General features: G+C 34.5%; 2 protein-coding genes across 3 annotated transcripts in view; one reads left to right on the plus strand and one right to left on the minus strand.

The window, feature by feature from the left end:
* Positions 1–17,447, plus strand: part of ART3 (ADP-ribosyltransferase 3 (inactive)) — a 107,472-nt gene that overhangs the window by 42,283 nt on the left and 47,742 nt on the right. The window contains exon 1 of one of the 2 annotated variants that reach the window (XM_074324440.2): positions 15,665–15,883. The exons of the other annotated variant lie outside the window; for it this stretch is intronic. The gene's annotated coding sequence lies outside the window, so the exon portion shown is untranslated. Of the gene's footprint in view, positions 1–15,664; positions 15,884–17,447 lie in introns of those variants that run through there. 2 annotated transcript variants of the gene reach the window in all.
* On the minus strand, positions 6,832–9,087 carry CXCL11 (C-X-C motif chemokine ligand 11). The gene is made up of 4 exons (XM_088801817.1): positions 9,013–9,087; positions 8,301–8,428; positions 8,112–8,184; positions 6,832–7,888 (listed from the first exon to the last, which is right to left on the minus strand). Exons 1-4 carry the CDS (start codon positions 9,070–9,072, stop codon positions 7,847–7,849), a joined length of 303 nt encoding a protein of 100 aa, XP_088657943.1. The 5' UTR covers positions 9,073–9,087; the 3' UTR covers positions 6,832–7,846.

Raw genomic sequence — 17,447 nt, forward strand, 5'->3', positions numbered from 1 at the left:
AAATATATGCATGCGTGGGTCAGAGATGACAAGGTATGTATCATCAACTGAAATGATGGTTAATCCAACTCTGTATACCAGAGGTCCGTTACTAACCATTGTCAGTCACCCCAATAAAATTTAATTAAAAAAAGAAAAACAGAAATGGTAGAATTAAAACAATTTTTCCAGAGTGTAAAAAAAAAATTAATTTACCATAAAATTCTCATTTAGGAGAAATAGTACGAGTAAGTTTTAGCTTCCTAGTTCCTCCTTTGGAGAGGTGCCAAAGAAATGTGGGATAATTATGCCACTACTTTTCTGAGTCATTTCTTATCTTAATAAGAAATATTGGGAAGTTTCCAAGAATCGCTATTAAATTATAGCAATGTTTTGACTTAACAGAGTGATGGATGAGTTAAAATCCACATACTGCTCAGAGTGGGTCATTGAGTTGTTAATCCAGAGATAAAAGAACTGAAGGGGGAGTGATGGAAAGATTATGGTAGTGAATTAAATTGAATAGATGAGGTAATAGGTGATAAAACCAGAGGATAGACAGAGAATAGAGAAGGAGGTGGGAATTGGTTTCCTTTTCTTTTCCTTTCCCTACCAGTCCATCATTTTTCTTTTTTCCCCTCACTCTTCCTTTCTCTTTTTTTCTTTAACTCTCTTGTTTTTTTCTCTCTCCCTTCCTCTTTTTCCTTTTCCTTTTCTCTCTATCTCTTTCTTCATGTCTCCAGTAGAGCAACAGTGGATAATGATGTACTGACAAATCCCAATATAAGGGAGTCTCAAGTCATGCATGGTTCTCAATACAAAGAGTTTTGGAGGATGGCTGGTTTCCATATTAACTGTCTGCATAAACTGCTTAGTATTAGAATTTACTTTATTAAACTAATATAATTAAATTAATACTTATTGTATGCTTTTTAATGCTAGATTCTGCTGTGTGTTTTTTTAAATTTATCATATTTATTCTTAACAACCACTCTGTAAGATGTATGTTTTTTAATAAGCTAAAATGGGATTCCATAGCGAGATTTGCATTTAGGCAGTCTAATTTCAGAGCCTCTAACCACTCTCTTCTACTACCTTTGTGAGTTGCTTTTGTCATCAGCCTCCATTGACAAAATCTATGGCATCAATCAACAAATCAGGGCACTTGGTCATCTTGAATTAGTAGCATCAGTTGTCCTTCAGGAAGAGGCAGATTCTCTTGCTGAATCTGCCTGACCAGATTTGAGAGGAATGTGTATCAGACGGGGACTTGGAAGGAAACAGAGGGTACTTTCAGCTGGAATTTTGAAAAGAACATAATAACGGTTCTACTTAAAGAAGTGTGGGCAAGATTAAAGGAACCAACAAGGGGATGTTGAGGGCATCCAGTGGGAAGCTATTGTCTCTCAGAAAGAGGCAAGGTAAGAAAAAGATGTTACTGGAACCTAGTGATATGCCCATTATATATTAAGATAAATAACATTTTTATGAAAGATAAGTATTTTACAGAACAAACAATTGAGTGAAAAGAGTAGTATTGTTTTACATGTTTGCATATCTCTTTAATATCTGGCTTAATAGAAGATAACTAGACTCTTATGTCTAACTCTGCATTTAATTTGTTGCAATGTTACCTGCCACGTTGCCTCTGAGAAACTTGTGAGAGTATGAGAATGAAAAAGACAATTAGCATCTTATTATTATGAATATAGTTTTGACTTTATGGACTTCCTGAAAGAGTCTTAGGGACCCTTAGGGGGTGGGGAAGACAGTGTCACACTTTGAGAACTGTTTTATAGTATATATTTAATATAGTATATATTATGTATATTATACTATACTATTATAATCTGTGCTCATTCAACCCTTTCATAGTTGTTACACATTGAACACTTAAGACTTCTACCACAAAGCACATGTATAATATTCAGTGGTTATATTTATTAGAACTCTTAATGCAAAATAAACAAAAAACAGAACGGTAATGAAAAAAGTTAATGGAAAACATAAATGATTCACACGGCTATCACTACTATAAATTAGAAAACTACAAGTATTTGAAGTACCTACAAGTGTTCTAAGAGCAGTATTCAATACAACACATGCCAACTATACAAATGTGAAGATCACTTACTTTATAACCAGAACACCACTTCATGAAGAATCTGGTGAAAACCCTTTGTTTTCTGGTGCTTTAGGCACTAAGAGTCCTATTTTACTAGCAATTATTGAGCACCTGGCAAGGTATGAATAGCAGGGGTGCTACAGGAGTACAAGAAATTAGGACATAGTCTCAGTCCTAAAAAAGCAAGTATTATAAGATAATCACTGTCTGATGACCAGCCATGGAAGCTGAGACCCATCAAAGACATTCCATGATGGCTTGAAAGGAATCTTGGAATTTCTTAGGAGAGGAAGACATTGTAAGCAACTAAGAAAAATAATGTGTTATAGTGGAGGGAGTAAGGGGAGAGTGATCCATATAGTGTATATGCGTATGTGTACAATACCTCAGGAAAGGATTATGGCAGGAAACTCTTGAACAGAGTCTTGAAAGATGAGTAGGTATTGGACAAGTAGATAAAGGAGAAGGGCATTTCAGATAGAAAATAGCACGGAAATGGCAAATAATTGAATATGACTGGAGTAGAGAGTTCAAGGAGATGACAATCTACAGCATTCAGAGAGATGGGCTGAGCAATGTGGACTTTATTCTGAAAGCAATGAGATCTTATTAGAGATTTTTAAATGGGAATAATATTAGATTTGCATTTTAGAAGGTGTCAGAGTAAACCATAACTCTGTAATAGTTAAGTCAATGAAAACAGATAATGTTCAGGAACTACTGCAGTAGGGGAAAAGAAACCTCAGTATAGAACGGCTCAATTCCGAATACTGTGTGGAAAAGTAGAGATTTATAGCCAAGGAGTGTGGGGAGAGCTTAGTAGATGGAAAGTTACTAAGAGGGTAAGGTATTTTTTGCTAAACTGAGCTAACAATTCTTGCTGAAGGCAGGCCAGAGTGATCAGATATCACGGGGATGATGGGAGATGAGGAATTTGACCAGATACGGAGAATTATCAGGATTCTTGATAAAACTGGATTCTGCAACTCAAACACAAGAGCACAAAGGTCAAGGCCTAGTTGAGAACAGGGTCCAGAGGAGCGAGCTAACGCTTGGTCAAAGAGAGTCTTTGTCAGAGGTTGCTTTGGAACACTGCTGGAGGGTGGGAGACTAATGAGGCTCTTAGAATAGTCTGGAGAAGAGCTAACTGGAGCCTGAAGTAAAGCTTTAACCAGAGCGAGAGGAAAGAAAGGGGTGAATTAAAGAAATTTAATGTGATATGGATTATACTTTCAGGTTATGTCATTTGGACAGATGCTGAATATAAATGGCAAGAGGTTTCTAGTCTTTGCTTTGTTTCCTGTAGATTTTTTTCTGCTAAACCACATCTTCTCGCGATCTCCCTGTTCCTATTAGTGGCAGTACTATTCTTTTAAACCTCAAAACTTTTTCCTTGATTCCCTTCTCTACCTCCACATCAGATTTAAATCCTTAGCATTTTCCTTGATTCCTTTCCTCAGCTTCAGTCTTCACATAGAGTCTGTCACTAAGTCGTATTGATTCTCTTTTTGCATCGTAATCTCGTTATATTTATGTGTTCACTATTACCATCTTAGTTTGGCTCTTGCTACTTTTATACTGTGGTAAAATACATATAACATAAAAGTGACCATTTCTACCATGTAAAAGTATACTATTCAGCAGTTTCAAGTACATTGACAGTGCTGTATAGTCATCACCATTATCTAGTTCCTGAATTTTTTCATCATCCCAAACAGAAACTCCTTACCCATTAAGCGGTCACTCCTCATTACCTCCTCCTCCAAGCCTCTGGCAACCACGAAACTCCTTTCTGTTTCTATGGGTTTGCCTATTCTGGATATTTCATATAAATGGAATTATACAATATGTTGCCTTTTGTCTCTGGCTTCTTTTCCTTAATGCAATGTTTTCAGTGTTCATCCATGTTGTAGCATATATCGGTATTTCATTACTTTCTAAGGCTGAATAATATTCCATTGTGTGGCTACACCACATTTTCTTTATCCATTTATCTATTCATGGACATTTAGGTGTCTCTCCCTTTTGGCTATTGTGAATAGTGCTGTATGAACATTTGTGTACAAGTTTTTGTTTGGACAACTGCTTTCAACTCTTTGGGGTATATACCTAGGAGTGGAACTGCTGGGTCATATGGTAATTCTATTTAACATACTGCCCTTATTACTTTTTAGAACAGTATTTCCCAAAGTGTGGGACAATGCTAGGGGGTTCACTGATAACATTTCATATCAATTAATTTAATCCCTCTGATTAAATCATGGAGAGTCTCAATCTGGTATCAGTATGTCTTTCAAACATTTTACCAACTATGTTAATTTCCCTTTTAATAAATGCATAGCAGGCCTGATGCTTGAAACCTTTGGCATACAATAATATCTAGCTAAAATTTAGTGTTTTTCAATGTATTTCCTTTTATTGTCATATTTTCTTTCTATAGCAAATGATAATGATTTCACATATACAGTAGTGAAAGTTTGCTTTTTATGAAAATATGTGCAAAATAAAGGTGGTACACAGGATTTACAAACTACAATGAAGATTGATCAGAAATATGGTAAAAAAAATTTGTAAAGATGATATGAAAATGACTTGAAGTTTGGGAAATATAGACCTGGGCTATGACAACATATTCCTTTTTTCATTCCCAATCAACTTTTCTCATTTTCAGTCAACTTTCTATGCCATTCCCAGAATAATTTAGAATAACTTGGATAGGGTCATTCTCTTAGTCACGAACATTTAATAGATCCCTGTTTTATAGAGAGCAAAATTCAAGGTTGTTTAACTAGACATTTGATGTCCTTCATCCTTCACGCCAAACCAAACCAATCTAATTTTTTTTTTAACTCACCTATACTTTCCTACCACTGTGCGTTCTCAGGCCATTCCTCTGCTGTAAGTTCCTTTCCTTTTAGTTTCTATTGCCGTTCAGCCATTCCATTCTCAAATATTTATTGAGGATCCGTCATATGCCAGGTACTGTACTGTGGGCTAGGACTAAAATGGCTTTCTTGCTGAGCTTCCACTTGTGGGAGAGCAGATATTAAGCACAATTCTTTAGTGACAATTACAATAAATAGTGTGATGGAAAAGTAGAGAGTGTTATAAAAACAAATAGGACACCTAATCTAGTTTAGGTTTAAGAGGTGGTTTCAAAGATGACCTCTTGGAGAAAATGTCATTTAAGCTGAGATCTAAGTAACTAGTGGGCATTCGCTTAGTGAAGAAATGGACAAAGGAAGTAGTATGTGCAAAGGTACTGAGTTAGGAAGGATCTTGTCTCAAGTAATATGTTAACTCGCATATTTTTATTTTGTCATAAGGAATTTATATGTTGTCTTCTCAATAATAATGTACTGGTCTATACTACATAAAAAAACTTGTCATATGGTCCTCACTCAATGAATTTTCATTTTTAAAGTTACTTAAAAAAAATCGCTGAGTCTTGAAACTATCCAGGGAATTTATATAGAAGTCCCATTTCTATATAGAAATATATGTAGATTTATGATATATAAATATATATTTTTAACTATATATTATATATGTGTTTATACTATATATCTATATTTAGTATGTATACTATATATTATATATCATGTTTATACTATATGTATTATGCATCATAGTATAAATATGTAATGTAAATTGTATAGATTTATATACAAGTGCCTTGGATAACATTTTGGCTTCTCATTGCTCTAGTCAAAAAGCCAGTCAGTAAGAGGGTCTGTTAGGTTCCAGGCACCTCCTGTGTTATTTACTTTCCTGTTATCAATTCTCTGATCTGCTTTCTGGTTGGCTCTTTGATATCAATGGGAAGGATACACAAAAGGTACATTAAAATTGTTCTTTATTCCAAATAAGCAGTATTTATTCCAAATACTTTATTTTTGGTAATTCTATAACAAATATTTTCATTTTTCAAATCTATAGATGTCTATATAAACAGTACTGTGTCAGCTAAGGTTTTGGTTACATGCAGAGAAACCAACTGTGGCTATCTTCAGCAGAAAAGGAATGTAATCAATGTTTGAAGAATCCAAAGGAAGACTGAAGAATCAGGCTTGGAAAATGGACAAAAACCTAAGAGAGCTAGGTGGCAGGACGGACTAACCACAGTCATGCTACAGGAGCATGTGTTAGGAAGCCATTAATATATGACTTACACTGCTACGGCTGCCACTTGAAATAATTGTCTTACTGATAGCATCTGTGTGATGCTAGCTGGAGTTCAAAGTCTAGGGGCCTGGCTGAGACCTTGTTCTGGCTGCCAGGAAAGATCTTCCTTTGGCTTTTCCCTTTTGGCCTCCCACCAAGACTCACATAAGAAGGGATTTGCCCCAAGTAAGAAGGGGGTTTGGACTCAGAAAGGCCCCTTAGAAAAAGGGACAGCTTTTTCTTCACAACTGCCCATTAAAATATATTTCTTAACAATTATGTGTGATGACAGGTATAGTAGCTGTATGCTTCCAGAAATACAAGGTGAAATTGTTAAAGAAAGACATATGATTTGGAAGACATATGATTTTTGGAAGACACATGATTGTTTCTGTTTTAAGAAGGGTTGTGGTACCTTATTAGATAAAAATGATTTTCGTTCTTTTCAAAGTAAAACTATCTCAGATATCCCTAAATTGTATAATATAGGCATGACTTAAAATATTAAATTATGTGTTTTTGTAAGAAAAAGGATCATAGAAAGTAAAGGTGATTGCCAGATATGCACATATACTTATTTTCCAGCATTTTCTTTGGTAGATAAAAACATTTTACATTTAATGTGTCCAAAATATTGCTATAATTGATAAGAATATATAAAACCAAAATGCACAGTAAACACAAACATCCTAATTGCTTCAAAACATCTCAATAAAAAACAAGTTGTTAAATTAAGACTAGAGCTGCTAATTCAGTTATGAAATATTTGCACTGTTACCGGTTTCCCTTAGCGTATAATTGTTTTTCATAATACATTTCATGAATTAGCCTTTTTATAAAACAAGGTGATGTATAAGAATTTTTTTATTTATTAAAGTTTATTGGAGTGACAATTGTTAGTAAAGTTACATAGATTTCAGGTGAACAATTCTGTTTTACATCATCTATAAATCCCATTGTGTGTTCACCACCCAGAGTCAGTTCTCCTTCCATCACCATATATTGGATCCCCTTTACCCTCATCTACCACCCACCTTCCCCCTTACCCTCTGGTAACCACTAAACTATTGTCTGTGTCTATGAGTTTTTGTTTCTCATTTGTTTGTCTTGTTCTTCTGTTGTTTTTGGTTTATATACCACATATCAGTAAAATCATACGGTTCTCTGCTTTTTCTGTCTGACTTATTTCGCTTAGCATATAAAATTTTTTTTTTAGATATATATGTGCTATATGATTTTGGGGAAAAGAAATGTGGATTTGCATTAAAAAATTTGGGGGGAATTTTTATTATATACACGGATACTTTTGACTAATGAAATCTTAACTATAATGTTAATGACTCCATTATAACTGCAGGTTATAATATGTAATATAGATCAAGCACAGATGTATAACTTATAGAGACAAATCTTTTCATAAGCACAGCAGAACAGTTAAAAGCATCAAATCTTCCAGAAAGTTCCCTAACCTACAGATACATGAATGTACATTGCAGCAGGCAGGATTCTTACAGAATGCTTATTTCAGTAGTCAAAGTTAAACTTGTTCTGAATTTTCAAATCCTCTTTTCCAGGATTTCAGATGTTTCGATATTTTAAAAACTTCATTCTTTCAACATTCTGTAATGAGAAAATGAGAGTTTTATAAACTTGGGCTGCTCTTGTTTCTCAGTGATTAAGAATTGACATGTAAAAACATAGAGCAAGAAAAGAAAACGGAGTATAACCAAAGACCCCTTATCAAAACACTTCACACAGGATCATAGAACCTGCAGTCGTCCGTTTTTGCAAAAGATCTGTCTTGGTTAAAACATTATAAAGTGGAAGTAATCTGGTAACCTACCTTGATTATAATGTGTGCTTGCTTTGATCTGGGATTTAGGCATCGTTGTCTTTTATGTGTTTTCATGGCGATACTGTTAAGAGAAGATCCAAAACTGTCTTAAAATGGACAAGCATAAGCAAAAGCAAAAAAATATCTATACACAAAAATGCCTCCAGCATTGTCATTTTTAGGAAGTCCATTACTTACATCACTTCTGTTTTGTCACAGTTATTACTTGGGTAAAATACAGAGACTTTCTCAATATCTGCCACTCTCACTGCTTTTACTCCAGGGCTTATGCAAAAACAACGTTCCCCTTTGAACATTGGGAAACCAGAACAGATAGATCATAGCATCAGTTACTAATGGATCTGATTGCATCAGATGGCCGTGGTTAATAATCCTGGTGAAGGATGTGAGCCAAGTTTTCATGAAGGTTAAAGATAGTAATTTGTCAGATGCACTTGAGCTGCTGTTATTGGGAAATGAGTTTAAGTAAGATGTTAATGAGTTTCTCTTTAAATTTGTAAGCAAACCATTAAAGAATAAAGGAAAACATGAAAAGTTTATTGGCGATCAAGCTTATTTGCCTCTTGTTTTATGCTCAAGAATTTTACCAGGAAGCTAGTAACATTACCTCATAAAAATCTTCTTAACAGACATTTAAAACTGTTGCTGAAGGGTCTTGCCAGATTTTGTAGCCAAATAAAAATTCCATGAAGTTTGTCATCTTTAGTTTTAGTAATCATCTCTAGTGCCTTAAACCTCTCCAACATTCTCTGCCAAAGCTGTAGTAACTTCTAATGTGTGATGTTAGATAAACATTTAGTATATGTTTTAGGATAAAAGTGGAAGAAAAAATATTTGAAGAATTAGAGAAGAAATTCATAGGCTGAGAAGTAAAATGTACTGTACACCCTTGAGCAATTGTAGTGCAGAATATCACAGCCAAGACTATAGCCATGCCCTTCACACCCATGTGTGTCTGTTGCTGCTCTTGCTGCTGCTTCAGCTTCGACATTCTTCTTGGAGAGAGTAGAAATGCTGAACATGGAAAAGAATTCTTAATTGGAATATATAGAGTATTTTATAGGCCTGTGATCCTCTAATGGCAACAGAAATTTCCCTCCTTGAGTCATGCTTCTTTCTTGCTTCTAAGAGTTTCTGTTTTGTTATCTAATTGTCTCTCCTCCTATTTGTTACAGTGTCAAAAGTAATGCTAATGAGAAAACACTTTTTACTATAAAGAGTAAAGGGTTGTATAAGAATAAGGTACACCCAGATGGGAACCAGCCTTCTTAAGGTAGCATTTCCTGGAAATGTATTTAATTATTGAACTGCCCTGGGCAGTGAAAGTCTGACTACTCTTCATTCTTTCCTTCAGGAAGGTTGTCTTCCTATTTTCAGTATTTTCAACCTCCATCCTTCATATAACTATACAAAAGAGCATTCTTAAAAAAACCCCAGTTTTTATCATTTTACTGTTTCTTCTAAGTCCAAACTCTTACTTATTCAGACCTACATTATTTGACATCAAATGACTTTTATTTAACCTTATTTATATTTTTGGCAACTATAATTGCATGTCTAAAGAAGTCTCCCTATATACTTCTAAATTTATATACATTTCTTTTTGTATGTTTAACAGTTTCTACTTTATATATCTTTTAACATTGTTATTTAGTATATAAAGTTGTATGAGTTGTGGATTTTTAAAAAATGATCCTCTTTTCTTATGTGATGTTTTTACACCTTGGATTCTACTTTGATGTAACCCGTTTTCTTTTTATTTATCTTTACCTTTTCCACTTCAGCTTTCTAAATCTCTTCATTTTAAATGTGTCACTGTAGACACTTAAATCATACCCAAGGGGTTTTTTAATGGGCAAACTTATTTACTGTATAATTAGTAATTTGAAAGCTTTTTAATGCTTTCTTGCTATTTCTTTTCTTTGGTTTCTTCCTAACTTTAAATATATATATTTTAATATTTTTCTTATGTGATTTGAAAGGAGTACATAATTTTACATTTTGCTAGTAGTCTTTAAAAACACTTTTTAGCTGAATCTTTATAATTATTTACATCAACCATAAATCCCTTTGTAAGATGAGAAAAATCACCATAACTTTGTTTCAAACATTTCTTTGTCCTAGTTTTGTTGGTATAATTTGGGATTTATAGCTAGTGTACTATTTTCAGATGATTATTTTACATTATTCAACTTCTCTTTTGAGAGTTATCATTTCCATTTTATCCTGAAATCATGTATTTATTTAAACATATCCTACATTTAAATTCTTTTAACAATCACTACCAGTCTTTAAAACCTCTTAGTCTTTGTTTTAATTTATCTCAAAGTAGCTGGAATATTCTTTTGTCTGTTTCTCATTCATTCATTCATTCGACATATGTAATTCAAGACTAATTTTTCTACAGGAAAATGGTTAAAGTAAAGGGGTCCATTAATGTTTTTCCTTAAGGTTGCTTTTCATTTTCTTAGTATTAGAAACACAGTAGAGCATTGTTACCAGGGAAGGCTCTGGATTAAGCCTATGTTAACATCCACGCTCTATTACTTATTAGCTGTGTAGTCCTGAGCAAGTTACCTCAACTTTTTGAGCCTCAGTTTTCTCATCTACGGATAATACATTCTATTACACTATTTATAATATAATTTATATATTTGTAATATATTTACATTATAGCGATAATATAAATGGGGATAATATGCTTTTTTCAAGGAAAATTATAAGCTAAATATTTTAAAAGTTAATGTATGTAAATCATTTAGAAGAGCGCTTGGCACTCAAAAAGCATTAATTGCTTTTATTATTATCTCTAATATTTTACAGTGTTCTTTCCTAAATTGACAGACTATATCTAACTTATTTTGGGGTGTTTTTCAGCATTAACATAAGCTTAATCACTTAATAAAAGATTGGATAATATTGTTATAAGGTATGAAAAATACTGTAAATTGTAATAATTATGCATGTAAAAGTAACACACTACTAATTATGAAGATCACTTACAGAAGTCCAATGCCTAAATGTGTGGTTCACAAAATAGAGACAAAGACAAAGAATAGTGAGTATTTCTGTTTACCACCCAAAGTTGTGCTGTCAGGTAGCTTTGGTATAAGACAATCTCTTATTAAACAGTGATTCTTAATTATATTTTTTAAAAAGAAAAACCCCCTAGACATTCTTAAAATTTTTTTATGCATACACTAGGACTTGATTAATATTCTATGTCATACTATTCCAAATAGGCATAATTCACCTTTTCATAAAACATAAATAAACTGTCTCTTCCTTTTGCCTTCATGTGTGGAATTACTCTTCAATTGGGTAGAACACTTGTGGGTCACAATTTTCTCCTTCAGAAGTCGTGCTTGTTGTTTTATTGTCTTGTATTACTACAACTGTAGTACATAATTTTGTAAAAACATCAGAAACTAGTTTTCCCCCTTTGGATATACTGTGTTTCCCCCAAAAATAAGAACTAACCGAAAAATAAGCCCTAGCATGATTTTTCAGGATGACATCCCCTGAACATAAGCTCTAATGCGTCTTTTGGAGCAAAAATTAATATAAGACCTGGTCTTATTTTCGGGGAAACATGGCACACACACATTTTTTACCTAACAATTTCCATATCAGACTATGTCAGGTCTCCAATTTTTCTGTGTGTCAGGGTGTATTTCTAAATATTCTAGGAGGAAATAGGGGAGAAGACAGAAGGAAAAAACCCTTTCTCTTCCTGTGAGGAAGACCACCCAGTAGTCTGGGGGGGGGGGGCGGGAGTGGGGTGCTGCTGCCACTTGGCTTGTGTATGACCCCAGAAGAGAGGGCTCTCCCTGCCCTTGTGAATGCAGCCTTGTGTGTTTTTCCTCAGAGCTGAATTGCAGTTTGGATGATGAGGAAAGTTTATTTAGTTCTTCACTTCAAGTCCTCAGGTAATAGATCCAAAATTATGCAGAGTTGGGAGAGGTTTTGTGTTTTAACCTTTTCCCCTCATTTTCTTGAACAATATAAAAAGCGAGCTGGATTAGGCTCTGGCAGGTGCTGTTCTGGATGGATACTCTGTCCTTCTTTAACACTCTCTCCCTCTTTACTGCCTCTTCCTCCCAGTGTCCCTGCCTTAAAGTTTACTGGAAAGCACCACGCCTTTCTACAATAGTTCATTTGCTCATTCATTCATTTAACAAATATTTACTTTAGGCGTCACTTACATGCCTGGCACTCTTGAATATTGAAGGTAGAGCAGTAAACAAAACCAACCAAGTTCCTTTTTGTGTCTTGCAAATTTTGCAGTTTTTCTAACTTATTGTAGAAGACAGCCTGCCTGACTTCTGCAGGTCCGTAGATGTGTGTCTTCAGGACTATGACTTGTTCTGGACTGAATACTTTCTGCTATCATATCAGGAGGATTTCTTTCTTTCAGAACATCCCCTCATCTAGTGCTGCAGGGATCCCTCCTCTTTCTATTCATGTAAGATGGTTTCTCTCGCATGGGATGCACTTTGCTCTCCTTTCCTGAATCCTTCCCTTCCTTTAAGTTGTGGTATCTTCATGAAACCTTCTTCAGTGCATAGTGATTTCTTCTGCTACTGGTTTTATAGCATTCACTGTCTTTTCTAGCTTTATCCAGTAGAAATACATTGTGAGCCACATATTTAATTTTAAATAAATAGAAGCCACATTTAAAAAGTAAAAAGAAACAGGTGAAATTAATTTTGATAAAATATTTTATTTAATCCAAAACATGAGAACATTACCATTTTAATTTGTAATCATTATAAAAACATTAAATGGCTTTTTTCAGTACTAAGTCTTCAGATTGGAGAAGCAACATTTCAAATGCTCAGTAGCCACGTAGTTAGTTAACATATCGGACAGTGCAGATCTAATTATTCATTTGGCATTTAGCATGTTATACTGCCTGGATACTCTACTTAATTTTAAGTAAAGATGGGGATGGGAAGGAGAGATAATGTGCTTTTCTGTGTTTTGTTTTAGAAACTTTTCCAAGTCTTCCTAGTCCTTTTGTTGTTTCTCTTCACTAAGTCATTATATCTCATTTTGCTCTCTCTTTGATTAAGCAGGAAAAAGGACTGGATTCTCTGCCCTTTAAGTAGTGTTTGCTCCCCCTTTTTTTGTCTCTGGAATTGGACTCTTCCAGGCTCACCCACTCAAACAAGTTACCCCTTGTATTTAAAGGAGAATCCCAGGAAACTAATCTAGTTTCTGTAATTAATCATCAAATACACTTCCAGTTTAAAAACTGCATAATCTGTGATTCATCTGAAGTTTTATTTTTAATCCCAAATAATCCAGTTATTGTATTGTAGACTTTAAAAATGTTTCAAGTGGGAAGAGATTAATGCAAAACATTTAAAGATTTAATTCCCAACCTACCACCAAATCTCTGAGAAATATATTGCCTGCAAAAGAGAAAAAAATAACATCAACGATATTTTTGTCCAGTTAAATTAGTTGGTAAAAAGTGGGTTAGAAATGGAAACATTTCCGTTTATTATAAACCAGTATAACATAACAGAATCCTATTGTTTTGTGTTTATAGAAGGGAAGAGGTTGTCACACATTTGAAAGGCACCTAAAATAATGTGAATAGACCAAACAAGATTGAGGAAAAATCCTTAACTCTTGAAAGTACAGTAATATAGTACCTTATGCTCTTCTATGATGGGATTAAAGCATTTAGGGAGCTGCCAGTGGATTTTTTTTCAGGAACCCTTAAAGGAATACTCCCTTCTGTGATTGTCTTATAACATTATCTAAATGCTCTTCCCAGAAATCAGACAAATCCTGCAGGATATATCCAAGGCAGCCATTAGGCACTGGGCAAGGCTATATATTTTCCCAAAGACTTGGAAAAAGTTGTAAAAACAATTTTAAAAAATTATTAGGGATAGTACATATTTTATTGCTATTTGAAAGCATTCCAAAGAGACAGTAAATTTTTTTTTTTTAAGATTTTTTTTTTTATTAAATTTATTGGGGTGACAATTGTTAGTAAAATTACATAGATTTCAGGTGTACAATTCTGTATTACATCATCTATAAATCCCATTGTGTGTTCATCACCCAGAGTCAGTTCTCCTTCCATCACCATATATTCGATCCCCCTTACCCTCATCTCCCACCCCCCCCCCCGCCCCCCTTACCCTCTGGCAACCACTAAACTATGAGACAGTAAATTTTGAATGAGGATGTTTCTGAGCCTATGCTTGATCTCTTCCTGGGACTTGGACATAAGAAGACATTTGCAAAAGCTGTACCCTACTAATACTCATGCAATCTGGTATTTGAGAATGCGATGTACCAGAGCTCACATTTCATAAGGACGACTTCATCTATGATATGTGCTACCATAAATATTGTAGTCTCAAGTGCATGTACGAAAGAAGGGCCAATTTTCTGTGGCCACCATCACCATACTGACTTTCCCATGATCGAGAGAGCCACTGCCAGCCATTTACCTTTCCTCTCCTTATGACAATGACAAAAGGCGTGAAATCAGAACCTTGGCACACCTTGTATGAAAAATTACTGAACTCTTTTCCAAATTTCTGATGTTAAAGGAGAGACAAATGTCTGTACTCTGAAAGATCAGCACAAACAGAAGAAATAAGCCAGTGATTGAAGATTTGAAAAATAGTTAACTGACAGATCAATTTACTTTGCTTTCTGACTATGCTGTTTGTGCTGATCAGATACAGGCTATCTGATTGGAGTTGGATAGTTGTCCATTGTCTTAATTAAATGTATTGCAAAGGAGAGGGTTTTGTGGAACAGCTAAGCTACAGGTGATTTATTGAACTACAGCGCTTTCATTTTCTTGGAAATTAGTTATGATTTCGATCTACCATTGGTCTTCTGAAAAGAAAACAATGTTACTTTTTTGGAAGGAGAGTTATCAGATAACAATCATTGTATGCTTTTTTTATTAACCTGGCAAAAAACAGTATATCAATATTGTTTGTTTTATCTAGAACCAAATTTACTTGCCTTGGAATGTTACTTTTTGCCAAGTTGATTTTATTAGAGTATAATTAACAAATGCCAAAGAGAAGCTACTGGATTTCTTTTCACATAATTCAGAAGGAAAAAAAGAACATGGGTGTGAGAATGAATTACTTTCCTTCAGAATTTGAGGTAAAATTTTAAAACTTCATATGTCAAAATTTAGAACACAGAAGAAACAATGAAGTTCTGTTAACCTCATTGAATAGATTAATCCTCTTTTCAATGTGCTCTATGCTCTTCACAGAACATTTGCTGCCATTTGCATGTATTTGAGCCAGGAGCAGTGGGTTGTACAAAACAGCTTCAACATCACCATAAACTTCAGAGAAATCGTTTTTCTCACAACAAAGGCAGCTCTGTGCATGGCCTTAAATTGGCTGCTGGAAAATGACTGTAATCTACAACTGCCAGGTCAATGTGGACGTTAATGTTAATTTTCCAAGTTGGGAAACAACATGCCTATTGTTAGGGCATAAAAACATGTTAGAGATAAGCAATGAGCAACTTGATAAACAACTAATTGAGGGAGGCTTGATTCCGTACGAAGAGGGAAAGTTGTGCAGTAGCTTCACTTATCATTAGTTTATTACTTCTGCTACGCAGACGCTGGAAAAGAAGGAAAAATAGAACTGGCTGATACTACTTTAGGGCTAGTTAGAAAGAGATTAATGCACGAAAGGATCTTGCCTGGAGAGATGTGGCCTGCATGTGAATATTAGAGGAGCTATGTATGTAAGGTATGAAGCTGCATTGGATTTATTTGTATGTTTTTTTTAATAGGGTAAGTAAAATGTCCATTTATAAGGAACATTTCAGTACACATGGCTTGCCAGGATGAACTAAGGGTTAACTAAATGTAATGTTTTAAATTAGAGATATAGTCAGAAATGTGAAAAAGGATTGGAAGGACATTTTTTTGTTAGAATATTTCTTATATTGATACTTAGAATAAATAACTTTCTTTTGGAGTGAAAACAACTCTTTTAAATATTTAGATAGGCTATATATATTATTTTTAAATATTTTAGATATATAGATATATATATAAATAATATTTTAGATATATAAATATATATATATATTTAGATATAAATAAAAATAATATATATAGCCTATCTAAATATTTAACATATAAACAACATGCCTATTGTTAGGGCATAAAATATGTTAAATATTTAGATAGGCTATATATATTAATTTTATTTTGTACATTATGCTAAATACTATTTTTCTTTTTAAAAATCCAATTAATCATTCTTCTCATTTTCCTATTTCTAAGATTTCCCTAACTTCCTGGTTCTACCTTAAAACCATACACAACCTTGCTTACTGTCTATATTTCTTGCTTCCCTATTCTGACTTTTAATTTGTGGCTAGGTGAGCAGTAAGAGGTATAGTTGGGGAAATGGGACTCATTCCTCAGCTCTGGTTTTCTCTCTCTCACCTTGCATCTTTACTAGTTGGGGGCTGGGTATACAGAGGTAGGAAAATGGGTGATGGAGACCATAATAATTGCCATTGTTTGTTTGAATGCCTGCCATATGTCAAGTATCGTATATAGTGTCTCACTAGTTCTCAAAATAATTCTGTAAGCAAGGGCACCACTATCCTCTTTTTAAAATGAGGCTTCGAGACATTATATAACTCTTCCTCCAAATCACTTAACACATTTAGTAAGTAGCAGAGTCAGGATAGCAGCAGTGAAAAAGCACACTCGAGTTCCCTTCTTCTGTGATGAAATAGGGGAGTGAAAGGCAACTTCAGAGGTCTGACTATAACTCCCAGACCCAAGGCACCCTGGAAAATAGAAGACTTAAAAGAAGATTGGAGTGAAAGACTAAGTATGGGACAACTTGGGATAAATAGAATCCGAGGGTCCTGGTGAGAAGGCAATTAGGAAAGCTTGAGGAAACCTAAAGCCCCATTTAATTTATATTTAACTGAGCACCAGGAGAATGATTATTCTGAGACCTCTTAAAACTTGTTCTTCTTTAGTAATGATATCCTTTAGTTCCCATCATGACTAGCAGTAGCAACCCTTAGAAAACATCAGAACAATCGATGCTTACTCCAGTGATGGAGAAAAAAAGAAGACTGTTCTTTCTATAATTAGGTGAAGTAGACAGAAACTCTGGTCTGAGGCAACAGTTAATAGTACAATAGGTAGCCAGCAGATCGATCCCTGCCTCTGGGAATTTATACCAGGTGAGGGCCTTAGATCCTCCCAGGGGAAATAGGGAAGGCTACAGAAGGAGGAAAGGAAACCGCTGTAGGACGTTAGTGACAGTGCTGCGCCCGTAT

Source organism: Rhinolophus sinicus, chromosome 1 (assembly GCF_057876585.1).
Source record: "Rhinolophus sinicus isolate RSI-liver-muscle chromosome 1, RSI-T2T, whole genome shotgun sequence".
NCBI lineage: Eukaryota > Metazoa > Chordata > Mammalia > Chiroptera > Rhinolophidae > Rhinolophus > Rhinolophus sinicus.

What these genes read in the sequence shown, in the direction of transcription:
- CXCL11 (XM_088801817.1), bottom strand. Translation starts at nt 9,072, where the DNA reads ATGGGTGTGAAGGGCATGGCTATAGTCTTGGCTGTGATATTCTGCACT. An exon ending in TCTGCACTACAATTGCTCAA is followed by an intron (nt 8,429 to 9,012) that starts GGGTGTACAGTA and finishes TCTATCTGTTCT; the next exon opens with GGTTTCCCAATGTTCAAAGG. An exon ending in AAGCACACATTATAATCAAG is followed by an intron (nt 7,889 to 8,111) that starts GTAGGTTACCAG and finishes TTCTCATTACAG; the next exon opens with AATGTTGAAAGAATGAAGTT.